This window comes from Momordica charantia (assembly GCF_013281855.1).
Source record: "Momordica charantia cultivar OHB3-1 chromosome 8 unlocalized genomic scaffold, Mcharantia_2.0 BLBB01000008.1, whole genome shotgun sequence".
Lineage (NCBI taxonomy): Eukaryota > Viridiplantae > Streptophyta > Magnoliopsida > Cucurbitales > Cucurbitaceae > Momordica > Momordica charantia.
The window spans coordinates 2,645,041-2,662,767 of record NW_028275166.1 but is presented as its reverse complement, the minus strand read 5'-3'; the positions used below and the strand labels follow the sequence as shown (position 1 = coordinate 2,662,767).

Sequence of the window (17,727 nt, the reverse complement as noted above, 5' to 3'; positions counted from 1 at the left end):
ATTTGAAGTTTTAGAGGACGAAAAATAATTGTTTCTATTTTTTTTATAAACTATTACCAAACATAATTTTGTTTTCATTTATTAAAAATGGAAAACAAAAAACGAGAAATAGAAACATTACCAAACGGGCTCCAAAAGTCCTACCTCGTTTGGCATCCTATTCCTCAGCCTGCACCATTACAAGCATTTGAAAGGTTCAATTTTCAAGTGGCTCAAAGAAACAAAATAGTCCCTTAAACTTTTACCTTTTAGTTAGATAAATATACCATTCCATAGCTTCATTCAGCCAGGTCGAATCGAAACTGTTGCATTTATAGGCAAGTTAAAATTGTCAGATCAGAAAGTAAAGGGAGAGGCATTACATGATAGGCGTGAGTTAATGTGCACAAATGACACCATCTGGCGAGTGGCGACCTAATTTGTTGGCTGCTTTAGATCATCAAATATCTGAAATCTGAAATGCTTCAGTTTTTTCTTTTTGTAGCCTTTGAAAACATGTCCTTGATGTTCCGTGATTGTGTCTCCACCTTAGGCTTCTTGCTTTGCTTTCCATTTCTTGTATTCTTTGCGCCACTCCTACTCTTATCCTGCCATTTCAACTCATTAAGTGCTTCCTCTAGAAGCGTTTTTTAACCATTTGGCCACACATCATGATAGATTTGGGATGTGGTTTTTACTAGTTAATAAGTCACGCACTCTATGTTGCCAACTTCCACCACCCAAACATCTCCATCCTCAAAGTAAACAACATCTAAAAACAAAATAATGTAGGCCAACTTCTCCCTTGGCTTTGGACAAAAGCCATAAGACATGTACCATTTGGAATATTTCAAGGTGGCCACACATCATATACCAATAATCATACAGACAAACATAGTTACACTTACGAACCTTCGTGGCACGAATGAAAAAGGCAATAGAAGATTAAAGAAATTATAAGTCATTGGTAATTATACCTGTGAGATATTAGAATCAAAATTGTTCTCTATGCTTATAGGAGCCTTTTCTGCATCCGATGCTTTTCTGATTGCTTCGGCAAAATTTAACCTGCAAACAAAATCAGCAGGGTGCAGCCTCAGGACAATCAAATAGAGCCAATTCCATGCACCTCATAATGTACCCATTTATGGAACTGTAAAATGTACAGCAACTTAATTGCTATAGTTGAGGACTAAATACTTGAGATGGTCACATAAAAGCTTCAACCATGGTTCATCCTTCAAGTATTCCCCCAATATTGAAACTGCGTCGCTTACTGTACCAATAGAGAAAAATTGGTGTAAGAGAAGCTATTATTTCATTCAAACACAAATACCTACAATCAAGGACTGTACTAACTAAAATACTCTTTTATTTTTCCAGTTTTTCTGAATAATGAATACAATGATGGTACCATACCATCTGATTTTGGTTTGGCACGCAAAGAACCCTTTGTTTTTTTACCTCACAAAGGAGGTTCAGTCCACAAATTTAGTTTCTTTTTCCAAAACAGTTAGTTCATTCTTTCGGCCATCTTCTTTTTAACTATATCAACTACTCACATTATCATGCTACGTAATTTGTAAAATAAAATCCATAACAATTTCCAACATTTCACTACACTAGCCTTAAAAAATTAGTGTGAATGAAAATTTCACATGAAACAAACAAGGTTTCGTCAATTTTAAGTAGCATTATTCAGATGGTGGTTATCAAGTTCAACTTAGCAGTCTAGTTCTCTTTTGATGTATGAATATAGTAGCTTCTGACTAATCAGGTGCAATGCAAAACTACAGATGGTACCCTTTATATAGTTTTTTCAGATGAGGCAGATGATATAAATGAATCGTTTTCTACAGTGCAGATATTAAAAAGAATGACATATAAAGGGGTCATAAGTTGCCCTCTCTCCAGAATTATACATGTATCTTTTTCTTCCCTTGCAGCATAGTTTTTATCCAGTGTGCATAGGGTTTTTTTCAGCTGACATACCTGTACCAATTAAAGTCAGAAAATAAAATAGAGAATCCACGTAATCTCTTTTACAAAATATTATGGAAAAGGAAAAACAGTTGCTTTATGGAAGTAAACGGCTAGGTTATGGCAAAGAGCAAAACACCATGAAGAATTGGCTGTTAGATATTCCCATGCTAGTAACATATTGGATTCTAGCCAATATGAAAGATGGTTTAGCTTTTTAGTTCCTAGAAACTGACATAAACGGTAAAATAGGATTTGTCAACCAGAAATGCTAAATCTGTATGGACATGCTGATCGTGATATGTATTGTTAAATTTTTCTCGTCATAAGCAAAACGCTCTCGGAAATTGTTAGTGGAGAGGACGAACACAAACCTTGTGATATAACCATGCCAATACCTTTGAATCATCAAGCCTAAAAAACCTAGATGATCCAACCTCTGCAGCAGACAAGGTAACAGAAATGAAGAGAATAGATTATTGACATGCTTGAAATTTTGCTCTAAATCTAATCATATAAACCTGCCCACCTTTAACCTCACAAACTACTTGCATAGACTTTTCTGCAACAGACAGTAAACGCTGATAACCAGGATACCCATTGATGAACATTATGTCATCTAATTGCCTGAATTTCCCAGGATCATCTCTCTTCTGCGTGAATTTTGAAAGAAATTCTCAAAATTTATCATTAAATTAAGGGAAAAAATTACAAGTAGTTTCAGCACCCGTAAATATATTATAATGAGTTTGAATGGACAACATAATTAACTATCTGTGCATCAGCCATCACATTTAGGTCAATTATATCATCACAAACAATAACCATATAAACTGCAGAGAAACCAGATAAAACTTGAAATTGTATTTCTAGTTTCCAAGCAAATTGCAGACATATATGAAAATAATGAAGCATACAACACATGATTATGTTCCATCTCTCAATTATGATATCATACAAAATTTGCAGTAAGGATACCTTCATTCTAGCTTCCTCAAAAATGGGCAAGAAAATAAATACCGGATCTACTGGAGTGGCAGAATAGAGACGACCATCTGCAGAAGCAAAATAATATATGATACTTCCTATTCAGTAAACAGCAGAAAGGGTGGGCTGGTCCTCAATTACAAATGAGCTAAACTATGTTTTTAAAGCTGATACCAAGGCAATGGTATTAACGTTGAACATCTAGAGTTTCCAAGACGTGAATCATTATAGCATACAAAAGCTTCTTGTTGGTATCCTTTTAGCATTTAGACCATCACTAGCCCCAAGAATAACCATATCTCTGCTTATAAGAACAAAGGGATGAAAAAAAAATGCAACGGTATCATTCTAAGATAAATTTACAGCATGCTTAAGACCCAACTACGATGACGTACTCAATATTTATTTCCAATTATTGATTCAAAATTACTTGAATTTTATAGCTTACTTTCGATACATTATACTTGAATTAGCTGACCCATCAGAAGATTTAAATCAATAGAACATATGCGTGCAGAAAGACAGAAGAAATAAGTCGTCCACAAAAAGACTTTCAGTGCAGGTAGCTGGTTTACCTTCAGTAATATAGTCTCCCAAAAACCACGATGAATATGACTGCTTAAACCAGTGAATTTCCTTCAGCATCTCATTTCCGTATAAAAAGCATGTTGTATTTCCTGTAAAAGTACATCAATATACTCAATGAATAGAATGTTTTTATACAAATATGATGAGCACTCACTAGCGTTTATGCAATTTCATACAGTTTTCCGTGATAGAGTTATGCTCGAAGATATTAAACTGGTATTATTTAAATAGTCAAGTGGATTCAATAGGATAGTTAACCAAATAAAGTATTCAGCTAACTATAATTTCCCTCCACTTGTAAACAAGCTCCATCAAATAGAAAAAAGATGAAGACCGTTTTTAGAGGGAAAAAGTGTTACCCAGCACTTACCTGATAATTTATTAGTGTACCAGTCGCATAGATACAAGATATCAGGATAGTTTGAAAAGTTGACAGTTCTTTTTCCTTTATTGTTTATTTTCAGAGTTCAAAAGATTGCTGGGAAGGGAAGATGTAAGGATTCGTTATTACTGAGGGTGGGGATGGATTGACAACTTATCCTTTAAATTACCTGATTTTGGATGGCGAAGTGAAAGCAAGCATCCAGAATCATTTCCTTTTACCCCTTGATCTGTAATAGAGCCAGAAAATTGTAAGAAAAATAAAATGAAACAAATTTACAAATTATCAAAAAAATAAAATGAAACAAATTTACAAATTATCAAAGGTGCTTACATAAATAAAAGGACATGAACACGCATACAAAAGAAATAACATCAATAACTTTGGCCTACGATCTTTTAGATTGCAACTGCTGTATGATGGTATCAATCAAGCTTTGGTATTCATCGGGAAAAAAACGTGGCAAGTAAAAATAGGCAATTGAAATTATGACTTTCGTGCACATCCCTTCATTAACGGTCAGGAATTCTATACGCAAATAAATATCAGAATAAAACAGCAAATAGAAGCTAAGATTGCAGAGAGAGCTGACTACCTTTAAGAAATGGCGAGATCAAGAATGTGAAAAATAAACAAATAAAACACGGAAATAACAAGTAAATTAAAGTATCGAGATGAACTGAAACATTGAATCCGAGAGATAAGCGAAGCGAGAGCTACCAGGGGCAATGAGAATACGAGTTTCATCAACGCCTTCCCACCAAGCCATGAAACTTAAGGGAGCGAAACCTTCAAAACCTGACCGTCATCGAATCAGTACCATCAAAAAAAATATTTGAAATCATCTAAACTCAATTGTAACATTAAGCTTCATTCTTAAAACCTATGCATGGATTATGCATATACCAGTTTCAGCTTCAAGTGTGAGATTCGATAACAATCGAGATGACAATCTCAATATCAGGCAAAGCAGTAGAACGTCATTTTTTACTTACAAATGAGACAGGAAGAGCACCGGCGGCCACTGAGAACCGGAAAATGGTAATGTGAATCCCGCCGGCGGGAACCAAGCGAAACCGAGAAGGAAAGAAAAAACCGCGCGCGCCGGAAGAGAGTGTGGGCGGGCAGAGGCGCGAGAAGAATGGATACTGAATTGAAACTGACCGCTACTCTAAGCAAAAGCGTAATGAAATGGGCCGAATATGAATGAGGCCCAGTGGATCCAAGCCCAATATTTAAAGTTTTGAAATAAATTGTATAATTCAAACATTATTAGAGAAACATACATATAAATTTTTTCCCAATTTGATCTCTTTTTTTTACGTGATTTGTTGTTTTAATTAGGTGTGGATAGCTTCCTAATTGGATCTAGACAATGTATCTCTAATAACATAATGGTAATAAAAGATGTTAAATCCCCTAAAATAAATGTTTAATAACAAATAATTTTGATATTCCATTTTATGCTTTTTTTAGTGTTTTTTAGTAATTCATTATCACATACTTTAGTCATGAAAATGACGAGTATTTTCTCATATACAAGCATGAAAACTTTGAGTGAGAATAGTTCCTGGTCATGGCAAAAGTACTTTCGATTAGACTACAATCCCATATAAACTAACTCATAATTTAACCTTTGTTTTTAATATGGGTATTTTATTAATCGAATTTTGCCTGATTTATTATACTAATAATGATAGATAGACAATATTTTTAAAATAAGTGATAATGTAAGAGCTCATCTGACATATTGATCACATTCTATTATTTGCCTCATAAAAGAGATCCAAACAAGTTCCACCTACAAATTTCCAATAGTAATGAACTCTTCATTATTATTATTACTAACATAATAAAAGTATATAGCATTACAACAAAGAAAGAAGTATACATTTTTGTATAAACTAATCAATAGACATCAGCCCATTAAAATACAAAGGAAAAGGAAAAACCCTATAGTTTGGAAAGTAATAAAAAAAATCCACCAAATTTAAAAAAATTATTGAATATAACCAACACATATGACTATCCCTAATAATCGTTGAATATATATTTTAAGTTCATCTAGCTCTAGTCAATTCAAAAAAGAAGACTCGTCATCTGATCTCCTATGAAAAGAGGAAGAACGCAAATCTTTCTCACTCCCATAAGAAGAGTAATACTCATCATCTTCGTCCTCAAAATTATGACCTCTCTCGCTCAACTCCTCAATCCTCTCCAGAGCTTCTTTTAACCCCCACCTCTTCCCCACCTCCCATTCACAACAACACATCCCAATCTTCAAAAGCTTCAACATCTCCCCATCCCAGTCATCGACCCCGACACCGATCATGTCGTTGTCGAACACCTCTGCAGTCCACTCCTCCCGAACCACAGCGTCAACCCAGGCAGCCAAGTCGGCGTTCGCACCTTTCCCTTGGCGGAGATAGTTGGCTGGGAACTTGCCCGTTAGGACCTCAAGGATGAGGATGCCGAGGCTCCAGACGTCTGCAGTCTTGGAGGCTCGATCGTGGCGAGCAAACTCCGGGGACTTGTAGGCAGCCATGTGGTGGTGGGCGTGGTCCTTGTTGAGGAGGGGAGAGAGGGCGTAGTCGGAGAGCATTGGGGTGAAGTGTTGGCCGAGGAGGATGTTGGAGGATTTTAAGTGGCCGTGGGGAAGGCTCAAGTGAGGGAGTTCTTTGTGGAGATGGAATAAGCCTCTGGCTACTCCCTTTATGATTTTAAGACGAGTTGGCCAGTCCATGCCTGGATCTCCTAGTTTTCGTCGGGCTGGACAAAAAGTACAAACCAAAATGAATCCAAATCCAAGCAGCCAATAATACAGAGATCAAAATAGTATGCGGTTTAATGAGTTCATAGAGACTTAATTGGCTTTTTTACATAAAAATGTTCGCCTATATATAGATAGATTAGTGAAATCTCCAACAAACTTTTAGGTATATTATATTATAGCTATATAAAATTTTCAGAGACATTCACATGAAACTAAACCGTATCATAAACTTAATATGAGTTTCTACTGATTGGTGTATGAGTAAATATTGTCCAATTTTCAAAACCATTGGACCGCTTTAAACTAAATTCAAATGGTAATAACTCATTTAAAATTTTAAAAACCATATGGGTCAACTTAAAATTAAGCTCAAAACTATAATACCAAATTTCATAATTTTTATAATAATTTGTGAAATTTGAACAAATCATAAAAGACTAAATTTTTAAATTACCAATTTAACCCCCAAAGAAAGGTCAAATTTTTGAAACTTACCATGCAGGTGACTAGCCAAGCTGCCATTTTCAACAAAATCAGAAACCAGAAGCTTATCATCCTTCCCATAATAGAACGCCACAAGCGGCAGCAAATTGGGGTGCGAAATCCGGCCGAGCCGCCGCATATGGCCGTAAAATTCATCTCTTCCGACGGCGTTCATTTGCCGGAATCTCTTCACCACCACCGCCGACCCATTCGCCAGCAACGCCTTGTAAGACGACCCGAAGCTCCCGCTGCCCAGAACTTCGGCGGAGGCGCCGAGCAGTTCCTGAAATCCGAACCGCGGACGGTCGGTTCGCAAGAAGCACAAAGCCGACCCGGTCGGACCGCCATTCTTCGGGTTCTCGTCCGAGTCGGTCGAGGAATATGGGTGGGAGTGGGACCTCTCCTTTTTGAAGATGTTTTTGGGAGAGAATAATTTGGTTTTGGGCTTTGGGTCGTCGAATACGGCGGCGGATGATTTGGACGACCGGAGAAAGCGGCGGATGATGAGGAGGAGGATCAAGGCGGCGGCGCCGGAGAATACTCCGATCAGAATGTACCACTTCTTTGCGGAAGATCTATTATTGCATGGTGCCAGTGGCTCCCCACATAAACCGCTGTTTCCTAAACAAAAATTTCCAGATTTAATTAAGGCTGAATTGAAAGGAAAAAAATGAATTAAAAAATAGCACAAAAAATAAATTTATATTTATATATATAGCTTTGATTTAAAATTTTATAAAAATAACACAAATTACAAATTTATACCATTATCACATGAGACCAACTAAAGGTCATCTTTGCGATATTTAAGTAAAAAAAAAAAAGTAATAATATTTCTATAAATACATATTTATTTTATGCAGTTTAGTATAATTTTCTTAAAAAAATGTGTTTCAGATTATTGATTTAAAAACCATTTTAATTCTTATATTTTTTTACTTTACATTTTAGTAATCTGATGTTTATTTTAATCTGTATACTTTCAAGTTTCAACTTTTTTTATTTTAATTAATATAAATTTAAAATGTTTGTTTTTAATTACTATACTTTAAAAAAATAATTATTATTTTGGTCCCAAATTTTCATTTTTATCTCATTTATTTTGATAAAAAAGTATGATTCTTCATTACCTAAAATTTTTTGAAAATGTAGTTATAAAATTGTATTAAAATGTTTCAATTGTGTATAAAATTTGTGTTAAAATTTTACAAATAAATGTCAAAACAAATATTTTGAAAATTTAATTAAAATAAATCAAAGTTGAAAGTATAGAACCAAAATGGACGAGAAAATGAAAGTGGATATCGGGTATTCAACATGAGTTATTGAGGAAAAAATGAAAGTAGAAATAATGAATTTGAATGAAAATAAATTAAAACATAGTGGATAATGCAACAATAAACATAAAATAAAGAATTTATAAAATTGGGTGATGCTACCACACAAGAATCTTCTGCTATCCTATTAATTTAAATGTTAATTGAGATATTTGGACCGACGTGCGTGACACTTAGAAAATATTCTGTGAGTTAGATTAATGGCATGCATTATTTCTTTTGAGAAACAGTTTATTTTGCTTATTTATTTGTATCTTCTTAAATAACAATGTTTTACTTTGTTTTTATCTAATTTTTTTATTTTTTTCTGCTGACAAATGTAAGTAAGATATGAGTTATCACCTGAGCGATGAGTGTGACCGACTAATTTTGTTACATTGGTTTCTCAAATTAAATAATATATGGAAAATGAAAATTGCATTTTTAGAATAAAAAATTGTAAATTATTAATGGTGTGAAGGGGAAAGAGATTTTGGTTTAATATAGTTAAAATGATGCTTATAGTAAATTAAAAAAAAAAAAACTAAAGTACATTTCAATTTCGACACGTGGAAAAATATTTATGACGCGACAAATTCAATTACATTATTAATAATTAAAAATAACGGACGAGCTATTTAGTAAAAATAATTATTTAATAGTTAGGTTGCACTACATATAAATGACACCATATATCCACTCGGTTCAATGTAATCCATATTTCCAAAAATTTTATTTTTATTAAATCGAACTCTAAACTTACATATATTAAAAAAAAAACTATAAATTTGTAAGAGTACAATGTTTATCATTCAATTTTGCTACATTTATCCACTTTTTTTTTTAGGGTAAGAAAACTTTCCAAACTCGATCCTCACACAAAACTACTCTCCGATGCATCATTAAACAAATATCCTAAAATTCACCAAATTAATATATATATATATATATATATATATATATATATTTCCATTATTTTTTTTTCAGAATTATCATCAAATTTTCATCATTAAATATACCTAGAAGATCATAAGGTAAAATTTGCAAAGATTGCAATATTTTTCCAATTCAGAGTTCTAATATGATGAAATTAAAATTTTATGGTTAGAGGTAAATTTTTTATTTTATCTATTTATTTACAATAAATTTAAATTTTTTTATAAATATAAAACACCAATTTTACTTACCATACTCAAGTAAACATAATTAAAAAACAATAAAGCTTAGCTTGTTAAGCAGGTACCTACCACTTTTAAAACACTTACCATTAAAAAAAAGTTGAAAACATAAAAAAATTAAAATAAAATAGATAGTTGTCAATTTTCCGACGTGTCACTATTAAGTAGGTGTTAGTAAGTGCGTAAATTTTAACATACATTTTAAAAGGGACTTTTATGAAAACAATATTTTCATAAATATTTTTTATTTATCGTTAAAAAAAAGTAAAAAATATATATATTTTTGGGGATTTTTTTGGAATTAGGAACTTACCAAGAAATGAAGTGAAGTTGGAGTTCTTGAAGGCAGAAGGAAGCGGCCCCTCCAATTGATTATCCGAAAGATTCAAATACTTCCAATCCCTCTCTTCAAAATCCGGAATTCTTCCACTAAATTCATTCTCCTCCAATCCCAGCTCCACCAACCCCTTTAATTCCGCCAACGACGTCGGAATCTTGCCGGAAAATCGATTCTGGCCGAGATACACCTTCCGCAGGGACCCCATCCCCTCGAAGGCGTCGCCGGAAATCGTGCCGGAGAAATTATTGTTCGACAGATACAGCGCTTTCAGGGCCCCAATTTTCTTCACGTCCGGCAGTGGGCCCCCCAGCCTGTTGTTCATGAAGCTCAGAGTCCTGAGACTCGGGAGAGAGGCCAGCGCCACGGCGTCGATGGCGCCGCCGAGGCCCATGGTCTCGAGGCGGAGGCCGTACAGTTGGCCATTTTTGCAGATGAGGCCGGCCCAGAAGCGGCGGTCGCCTCCGCAGATGGGGGCGGAGGGGTCCCAATTGGCCAATGCGGAGACGTTGGTGAGAGAGGACCTGAATCGGAGGAGGGTTTGGGCGTCGCCGGGGAGCGGCGGTGGCTGGGCGGAAATGGACGGCAGGAGATTGAGGAGGAGGGAGAAGATGAAGGGCCAGGATTTGGCCATGGTGGAAATTGGAATTGGGGAAGAGAGAGAGGGGGGAGATTTAAGAGAGAGAGAAAGGAGCAGAGGGTGACTTCTACGATGTCGTTTTATTCTTGCCGCTAACAATGAGCTGGTGCAGGCCGGCCAGGCCAGTTCAAATATTATATTAAATTATCGAGCTTATTATTTATATTCGCTTGGGATTAATTTACATTTACATTACATGCACCTTTTTTCCAAAAAAACAAAAGAAAACAAAACTCTATTGGTTTTTTATTTAATAAAATCAAATGAGTTTAAATTAATGAATTTATTGACGTGGTCTAATCAAATACATTTATGGTAAAATCTCTCTATTATACAATTTATTAAAATTTTGGCTGTCCGGTAGACTGGAGGTTTAAAAACCTAATTATTATTGCTTTCCAATTGGTCGTTTCTCTGTATTAATTTTTTTAAACATTTTGTATTAATTGGTACTTCACCCCTCTACTTATTAGTGTATCCTTTGGTATTTGCTTTACATAAATGGTTGGTGGGTAATAAAAATGTTAGTATTTTTCGGTACTTCAATATTAATTTGATCGATGTACTTTTGACTTTGATTCATTTTGGTTTGCTTATATTTAAAATATTTTTTTTTGTTGACATATTTAAAATGTCTCTTTTAAATGATGTACTTTCAACTTTTGTTATTCTAATACATGCTATTTATGAATTTCTAAATATTTGTTAGGATTCTAATATTAAAGAGCGACCATTTTGTTATTGCAAGTGGAAATTTAAGAGCAAAATTTATTGACTACAAAATATAATTAATGGACAAGAGCAATCACTTTTTTTTTTAAAGTATATAACCCAAAATGAACATTATAGAAAGTAGGCAAGTTGTTGATTTTATGTATAGAGATGCATATTCCGTGAATTGAAACGTAAAATATTTGCAACTCAATTTAACTTTAAACATAATTTATTATTATTATTATTATTATTATCATTATTATTATTATTATTATTATTATTATATATAACATGTAGTTTTGAGAAAGAGAGACTCCATATCTCTCATACGAGAGCTATATGAAGCATGACCCTGCCACTCTTACACCTTATATTCGATGTCATATTTTATGTTCGTGGGATCTATCTTCACCAACTCGGTGTCAGATTGAGGTTATACCAAGTTGGTAAATGATTCAACTACTTTTACTTATTTTTCAACTTATCCAAATTGATGTATGAATACATATTTTCGAACGAGTGGTCATGCGACAAGTTCTGAAAACTATATATAAAAAAAATATATAAAACAAGAAAGAAAAAACAGTTAAAACGAATGAGGAATGAAATTAAAAAGTAAAAAAAATATATATATATCTATATCTATATATATATATATATAAAGAAAACCTCGAAGCAAAGTTGAAAATTATTGCCAAAATTATGATGTAATTTAAATTTCTTACTGAATTGAGCATGAAGCCTTTCAATCCCACACCGGAAGAAATCGGATCACGGTAACCTCTATTCAAGCCCTATTTGATGGGTCACCGGCCCAGAAAACCGGGTCTGTTGTGGGCCTCAGCCCACAACTTTTTTTCAGCATTCCTTTCCCTTAGGCCTTTTATAGGTAACGATATCTATAGAAATCAAATTAATTTGATATTATTCTAATATTATCCATATAAATTAACATTTGCATATTATTAAAATAAACCAACGAGTTAATCATTTAGTATTTGTACAGACTATAGATTAAAACGTTGTACTTTGCGTACGAATTAAATTTACTTAAACAAAATATTATTCTTTTCTTAGAGCCAAGTGGTTTCTATTCATCAATAATTTATACGCTCTTTTTGGGACAATTTGGACAGAAGTCAAATTCAACATTGTCCGAGGGAAAATTGGTAATAGTGTAAATTACAGTGAGATTAATTTTATTTAAAAAAAGCCGTGAGGGATATAAAAAGTTGGGATTTGTGGCTGAGAAAAAATCCACGTGGCAGAATACGAGGTGTTTTCTTGCTCCTATCTGCCCGTGAAGTCGCCGAGTACCCTTCACCAAGACGCCAACTCAACTGTACGCTATCCACGTGGCAGCCATCAGAAGCGTAATAATATTAAAGTTTAAAATACAAAATTAGAAAACGCAAAAAAAGTACTAAAAGAAAAAGAAAAAGGGAAAAAAGGGGAAAAATGTTTCCCTTGGTATGAATTTCATTTCACGTCAATATGTATAATGTAAATATTTAACGTATCATAGTTTTCACAGTCACATTTACTATCTAGACTCATTGGAAAAGATAATAATTTTCACAGAATATCAAATAAAAAAATCGGGCATATTTCAACAGCAAAAAATATTAATAATTACCCTTATAAATACAAACAATACTTACCAATACAATGTTGGTAAACTTCTTATGACTATCTAATGTAAATTATTTTTTCGTTTCGCAAATCGAAAGCTCAAATTCTTCCACAAATTTGTAATGGTGTATAAAAAAAAGTTTAGATATTATTTTGGTTACCATATTTTCAGTTTTTAATTATTTTAGTCCTTATAAACTTTTATTCATTTTAGTCATGGTATGTTTGGAACATTCATTTTGATTATGGTAATATAAATAAATTGGCAATTATTACTTCATTTTCATTTGTATTTAGCATTACATTTTCTCACTAAATTTATTGAAATTTTAGTCATACATTCTTTAATGTATTAAAGAAGTGTCAATTGCGTATACAATTTTGTAAATATAGATCACATTTGTCAAAAGTATATATATATATATAAATAGATTGAGGGGAGGATATGGTGATTTTTAAAAGTAAGATTAAAAATAGACAAAAATTTAAATTACATAAACCAATATTTAAACTTAAAAATAACATTAATAAATCAATAAAAATCTAATGTAGAAGGAAAAAAAAAAGTGATACGCCAAGTGGAAAATGAAGAACCAGAGAAGGCTATTGGCAGTTAACCTTTCCCACAAGGCAGAACTCTGAACCTTCCTTTCTCTTCACTGCCCAAAAGCTTCCCCTCTTTCTCACACAAATCTCGCCGTCGATTCTCTTTAAAAACCCGCCGCCTCCCTCTCAAAATCTCCTCCACTTCTTCCGCCATGACCTCCGCCGATCACTCAAACGTAACCGTCTCTCTCCTCCATCCCCCCTACTGCAGATCCAAATCCCTAACCTCCGACGAGCTCCGCAACTTCCGAATCAGCCTCAAATGGTGCGCCCTAGACCACTCCTCCACCGCCGGGAAGTTCGTCTCCTACTTCGCCTTCGTCCTCTTTGCCGTCGTCGTCCCCGCCGTCGCGATCGTCGCCGTCCATGTCCCGATCGACGATCCGATCTCGTTCAACAAACTGGTTCAGGTTCCGGAATCCGGCCTGGCCGCGATCGGATTCTTCACGCTGTCGCGATTCTTCCGGCGGTACGGCCTCCGGCAGCTGCTGTTCCTGGACGGATTGCAGGAGGATTCCGTGTACGTACAGCGGGGGTACGCGCGTGAGCTCGACAAGTCGTTCCGTTATTTGGCGTACATTCTGTTTCCGTCGTTCTTCGTGGAGCTGGCCCACAAGATCTCCTTCTTCACCACCGTCAAGATCTCCTTCCCGTATGTAAATTCATTTTATTTTTTTTTTCAAACATTTCATAAAATTATCTCTATCGTGTCTCTCAGCATTTAAAATATTTTAGTCCTGAATTTGGTTTTTTTTTTTAAGAATAACGGTTTTTTGTCATGGATTTTCAAATTTATGTTTTTTTAGAAAATAATTACTCTAATCTTCTTATCATTTTGTTATTTAATTAATAATTGAGAATGTTTGCAAAATCACAACACGGGCAGGATTCATTAATATACGTACTTAAAAGTTTATTAAAAAGATAAAATATACACCCACTTGAAAATAATTTAACTTGTTGTATTTTGAATTTTCAATTGTTGGACTGAAAAAAATACACATACTCAAAGTTGTATTATTGGGTGAAAAAACAAAAAATCAAAGTTTATAGACTAAAATATGATCAATTTACCTAATTTAGACTTGATTTGATAACAATTAAAATAATTTTTAACTTATTTGTTTTGTTATATAGTTTTTATAAACATTTTCAATATTTATGCCGAAAAAAAAAGTTCTAAACATGTTTTTTTTTAAACATTTTTAGTCCATGTACTTTCACTAAACGATTTAGTCCATATGCTCTCAAATTGGTAACAATTTAATCATTGAATTTTAATACGTAACAATTTAGTCATTATAATTTAAAGTTGGTAATGATTTAGTCCGTGAATTTTTTTTTTGTTAAGTTTCTTGTATGTATATATTGATAAACTAAAGAGGGATCAAATATTTTTATGAATTAGAAAGATTAAGGTGTTATATGATAAAAGTTTACACTTAATTATAATATAGAGATTAAATTATTACAAATTTTAAACTACAGAGACTAAATCATTACAAGTTAAATTACATTGACTAAATTGTTACTTCACGAAACAAAAAAAAAGACTAAATCGTTATAAATTAAAGTTCAATGACTAAATTGTTATCTAGTAAAAGTATAGGGATCAAAAATATTTTTTAATTTTTTTTTTCTCTTGAACAAAAGTATATCAAGACAACTATAAATTTTTAAAATAAAAAATAAAACAGTTATCAAAAGTACCTTTGAAATCAACTTAAGCGTTGGATATAATCATTTCATAGGGTTATGACTTATGTTGGAATCCTATTCTAAAACAAGTTACAATATATTTAATATTTGTATTCATATTCTTAACACAATGCATGAACAGCGGCGGGTTTCCAATGAACTCGATAATGTTCGTGCTCGTGTTGGGGGCGTGGGTGTACCGGACGGGGGTGTTCTTGTTGGTGTGCATATTGTTTCGGCTCACGTGCGAGTTGCAAATTTTGCGACTCCAAGGAGTGCAGAAGTTGTTCGAAGGGAGCAGCGGATCGGGATCGGAGGCGGCGGTGATCTTCGACGAACACGTGAGGATCAAAAAACAGTTGTGGGTTACGAGCCACCGGTACCGGTTCTTCATCATAGGGTGTTTGTTGGTCATCACTGTCAGCCAGTTCGTGGCGCTGCTACTTGTTTTGGCCTCCAAAACTCAGAAGAATTTCTTCAACTCCGGCGACGTCGTGGTAACCTCAAATTTTATTATTATTATTATTAGGTTTATATGCTATTTTAATTCACAACTTTTGTTTATTTCCATTCTAAACGTTGGTTTCGAGTCATTTTTAAAAGAACAAAAATTTTGACACATCACTATTTAATATAAATTTATGACTATATTTCAATAAATTGAGAGAAGTGTAATGTTAAAATTACGAAGGAAATAAATTTTCATACAAAAATAAAAACAATAACTTTTTAATTAAAATATACGTTTTGAAAGTACATCACAAAAATGAATAAAAATGGGAAATATAAAGACTAAAAATGGCCATGAACGATTTTAAAATAGAATGATCGAAATGGATAAAATGTGAAAATATATAGATTTAGTACCAATGACATGTAGGAGTGGAGATTCAAACAAAAAAAATATTTTAATCAAAGATATATATGTCTTAACTAGTTGAATTATTATCCGATCAAAATATAGTTTTTTTTAGTACAACAAGTAGGGTAGAGTATCGAACTCACAACCTCTTTTTGTAAAATATAGTAGTTAAGCATATTATTATTATTATTACACCGTCAAAGTTATCTTTAAAATCTTTTACCTTTAAGGTGTGTTTGGGAGCATGGTTGGACGAGTTAAAGACGCATGTATTTTAAAAATTTTGTTTTATTACATTATTTTTTAATATATTGAGTAAAAAATTTATAGAATCAAAAGGGAACTACCGAACCAAACTAAAATATTAAAATAGTTTTTTAACCTATTATTTATTTAGAAATAAGCTTATTATTTAAAAGTTAATTAACCTGATTTAAAAAAAGGATTGATGCGGCGGGTGCAGGTTTGCTCGGCGGTGCAGTTATGCGGATTCTTCTTGTGCCTATTTGGAGCGGCAAGAATAACTCATAGAGCCCAAGGGATTGTTTCCATAGCTTCCAGATGGCACATGCTCGTTACTTCCCTCGCCTCCGCCGCTGGATCGGACCAGACCAAACCCCCGACGCCGCACCCTGACGGCAGCGGCGGCGACGGCGACGACACCGATTCCGACTCGTCGGGCGTTTTAATTTCGGTGAGCGCGCATCAACCTTCATCCTTCCAGACCAGACAAGCGCTAGGTTAGTAAATCTAAATTACTTACTAACTTGGTTTGATTTTGCGACGCGTCGTTTTGATCGATTGAATAAAATTAATTAAGTAATTTCTGGTGGCAGTGTCGTATTTGCGGCACAACAACGGCGGAATTACGGTGTACGGATTCGCGCTGGATCGGGGATTGCTCCATACGCTCTTTGCGTTTGAATTCTCCCTGGTGATGTGGATTTTGAGTAAGGTGGTTGTATTGTCTTAGTTAGAGGGAAAGGTATTAACATAATTAATTTTTAATTGTGAGAATAATCCTGCGTTTTAAAAGTCTTCGTTTCGTGGTATATACATGCATGTGTTATACTTATGATTACAAGAAGAGAAATTAAATGCACTACACCATTCTTTGACGCGGCGGCGCTTACTTTCGTTTGACATGAAATATTAATAATCTGATTTATCAAATCTTGTCATATGACATGAAAATTAACACAAATTATTAGCAAATAAATATCTCTCTAAATTGGTAAAAAGTAGAGTTTGGAGGGATGTAGTTTTTTTCTTTGAAAAGAAATGTATATTGGGTAGGAAAATATATTCCTCAATGTGTACTTGCATGGAGATTAGGAAAATAAGATAGTGTAAAATAAAGGGTGTATTAGACTTGTAGATCATCCTCCAAAGGAGTTTCTTCGTGAGGTGGAGCCATGGGCGAAGCGGTGAGTTAGGGCAGTTAGTGCGAGCGTGTAAAATTTAGAGATTAGTTAGAGTCTAATAGGGTGTATGATACTTTTGTAGTAGTGGATTTTTTCTCTAGAGATGAGACATGCCTGGCATGACGCTAAATCTTGCCAATTTAGCAAA

General features: G+C 33.9%; 3 protein-coding genes across 4 annotated transcripts; 1 reads left to right on the top strand and 2 right to left on the bottom strand.

The window, feature by feature from the left end:
• Window positions 1-281: 281 nt before the first annotated feature.
• Window positions 282-5,045, bottom strand: LOC111004733 (ribonuclease H2 subunit B). Of its 2 annotated transcripts, none has more exons than XM_088127349.1 (11): window positions 4,912-5,045; window positions 4,637-4,705; window positions 4,086-4,145; window positions 3,522-3,623; window positions 2,938-3,014; window positions 2,489-2,612; window positions 2,334-2,398; window positions 1,902-1,971; window positions 1,180-1,255; window positions 957-1,047; window positions 282-587 (listed from the first exon to the last, which is right to left on the bottom strand). In XM_088127349.1, exons 2-11 carry the CDS (start codon window positions 4,683-4,685, stop codon window positions 465-467), a joined length of 837 nt encoding a protein of 278 aa, XP_087983475.1. In that variant the 5' UTR covers window positions 4,686-4,705; window positions 4,912-5,045; the 3' UTR covers window positions 282-464. The 2 variants fall into 2 exon arrangements, with proteins under 2 accessions (XP_087983475.1, XP_022131593.1); XM_022275901.2 differs by having other exon boundaries at window positions 4,637-4,714; window positions 4,912-4,915.
• Window positions 5,046-5,848: 803 nt separating this feature from the next.
• LOC111004758 (pollen receptor-like kinase 1) lies at window positions 5,849-10,943 on the bottom strand. The gene is made up of 3 exons (XM_022275937.2): window positions 9,980-10,943; window positions 7,185-7,793; window positions 5,849-6,685 (listed from the first exon to the last, which is right to left on the bottom strand). The coding sequence occupies exons 1-3, from the start codon at window positions 10,635-10,637 to the stop codon at window positions 5,991-5,993; spliced, it is 1,962 nt and encodes a 653-aa protein (XP_022131629.1). The 5' UTR covers window positions 10,638-10,943; the 3' UTR covers window positions 5,849-5,990.
• Window positions 10,944-13,577: 2,634 nt separating this feature from the next.
• Window positions 13,578-17,273, top strand: LOC111005015 (Ras guanine nucleotide exchange factor K). Its single transcript, XM_022276359.2, has 4 exons — window positions 13,578-14,247; window positions 15,436-15,790; window positions 16,619-16,895; window positions 16,992-17,273. The coding sequence occupies exons 1-4, from the start codon at window positions 13,748-13,750 to the stop codon at window positions 17,126-17,128; spliced, it is 1,269 nt and encodes a 422-aa protein (XP_022132051.1). The 5' UTR covers window positions 13,578-13,747; the 3' UTR covers window positions 17,129-17,273.
• Window positions 17,274-17,727: the final 454 nt, after the last annotated feature.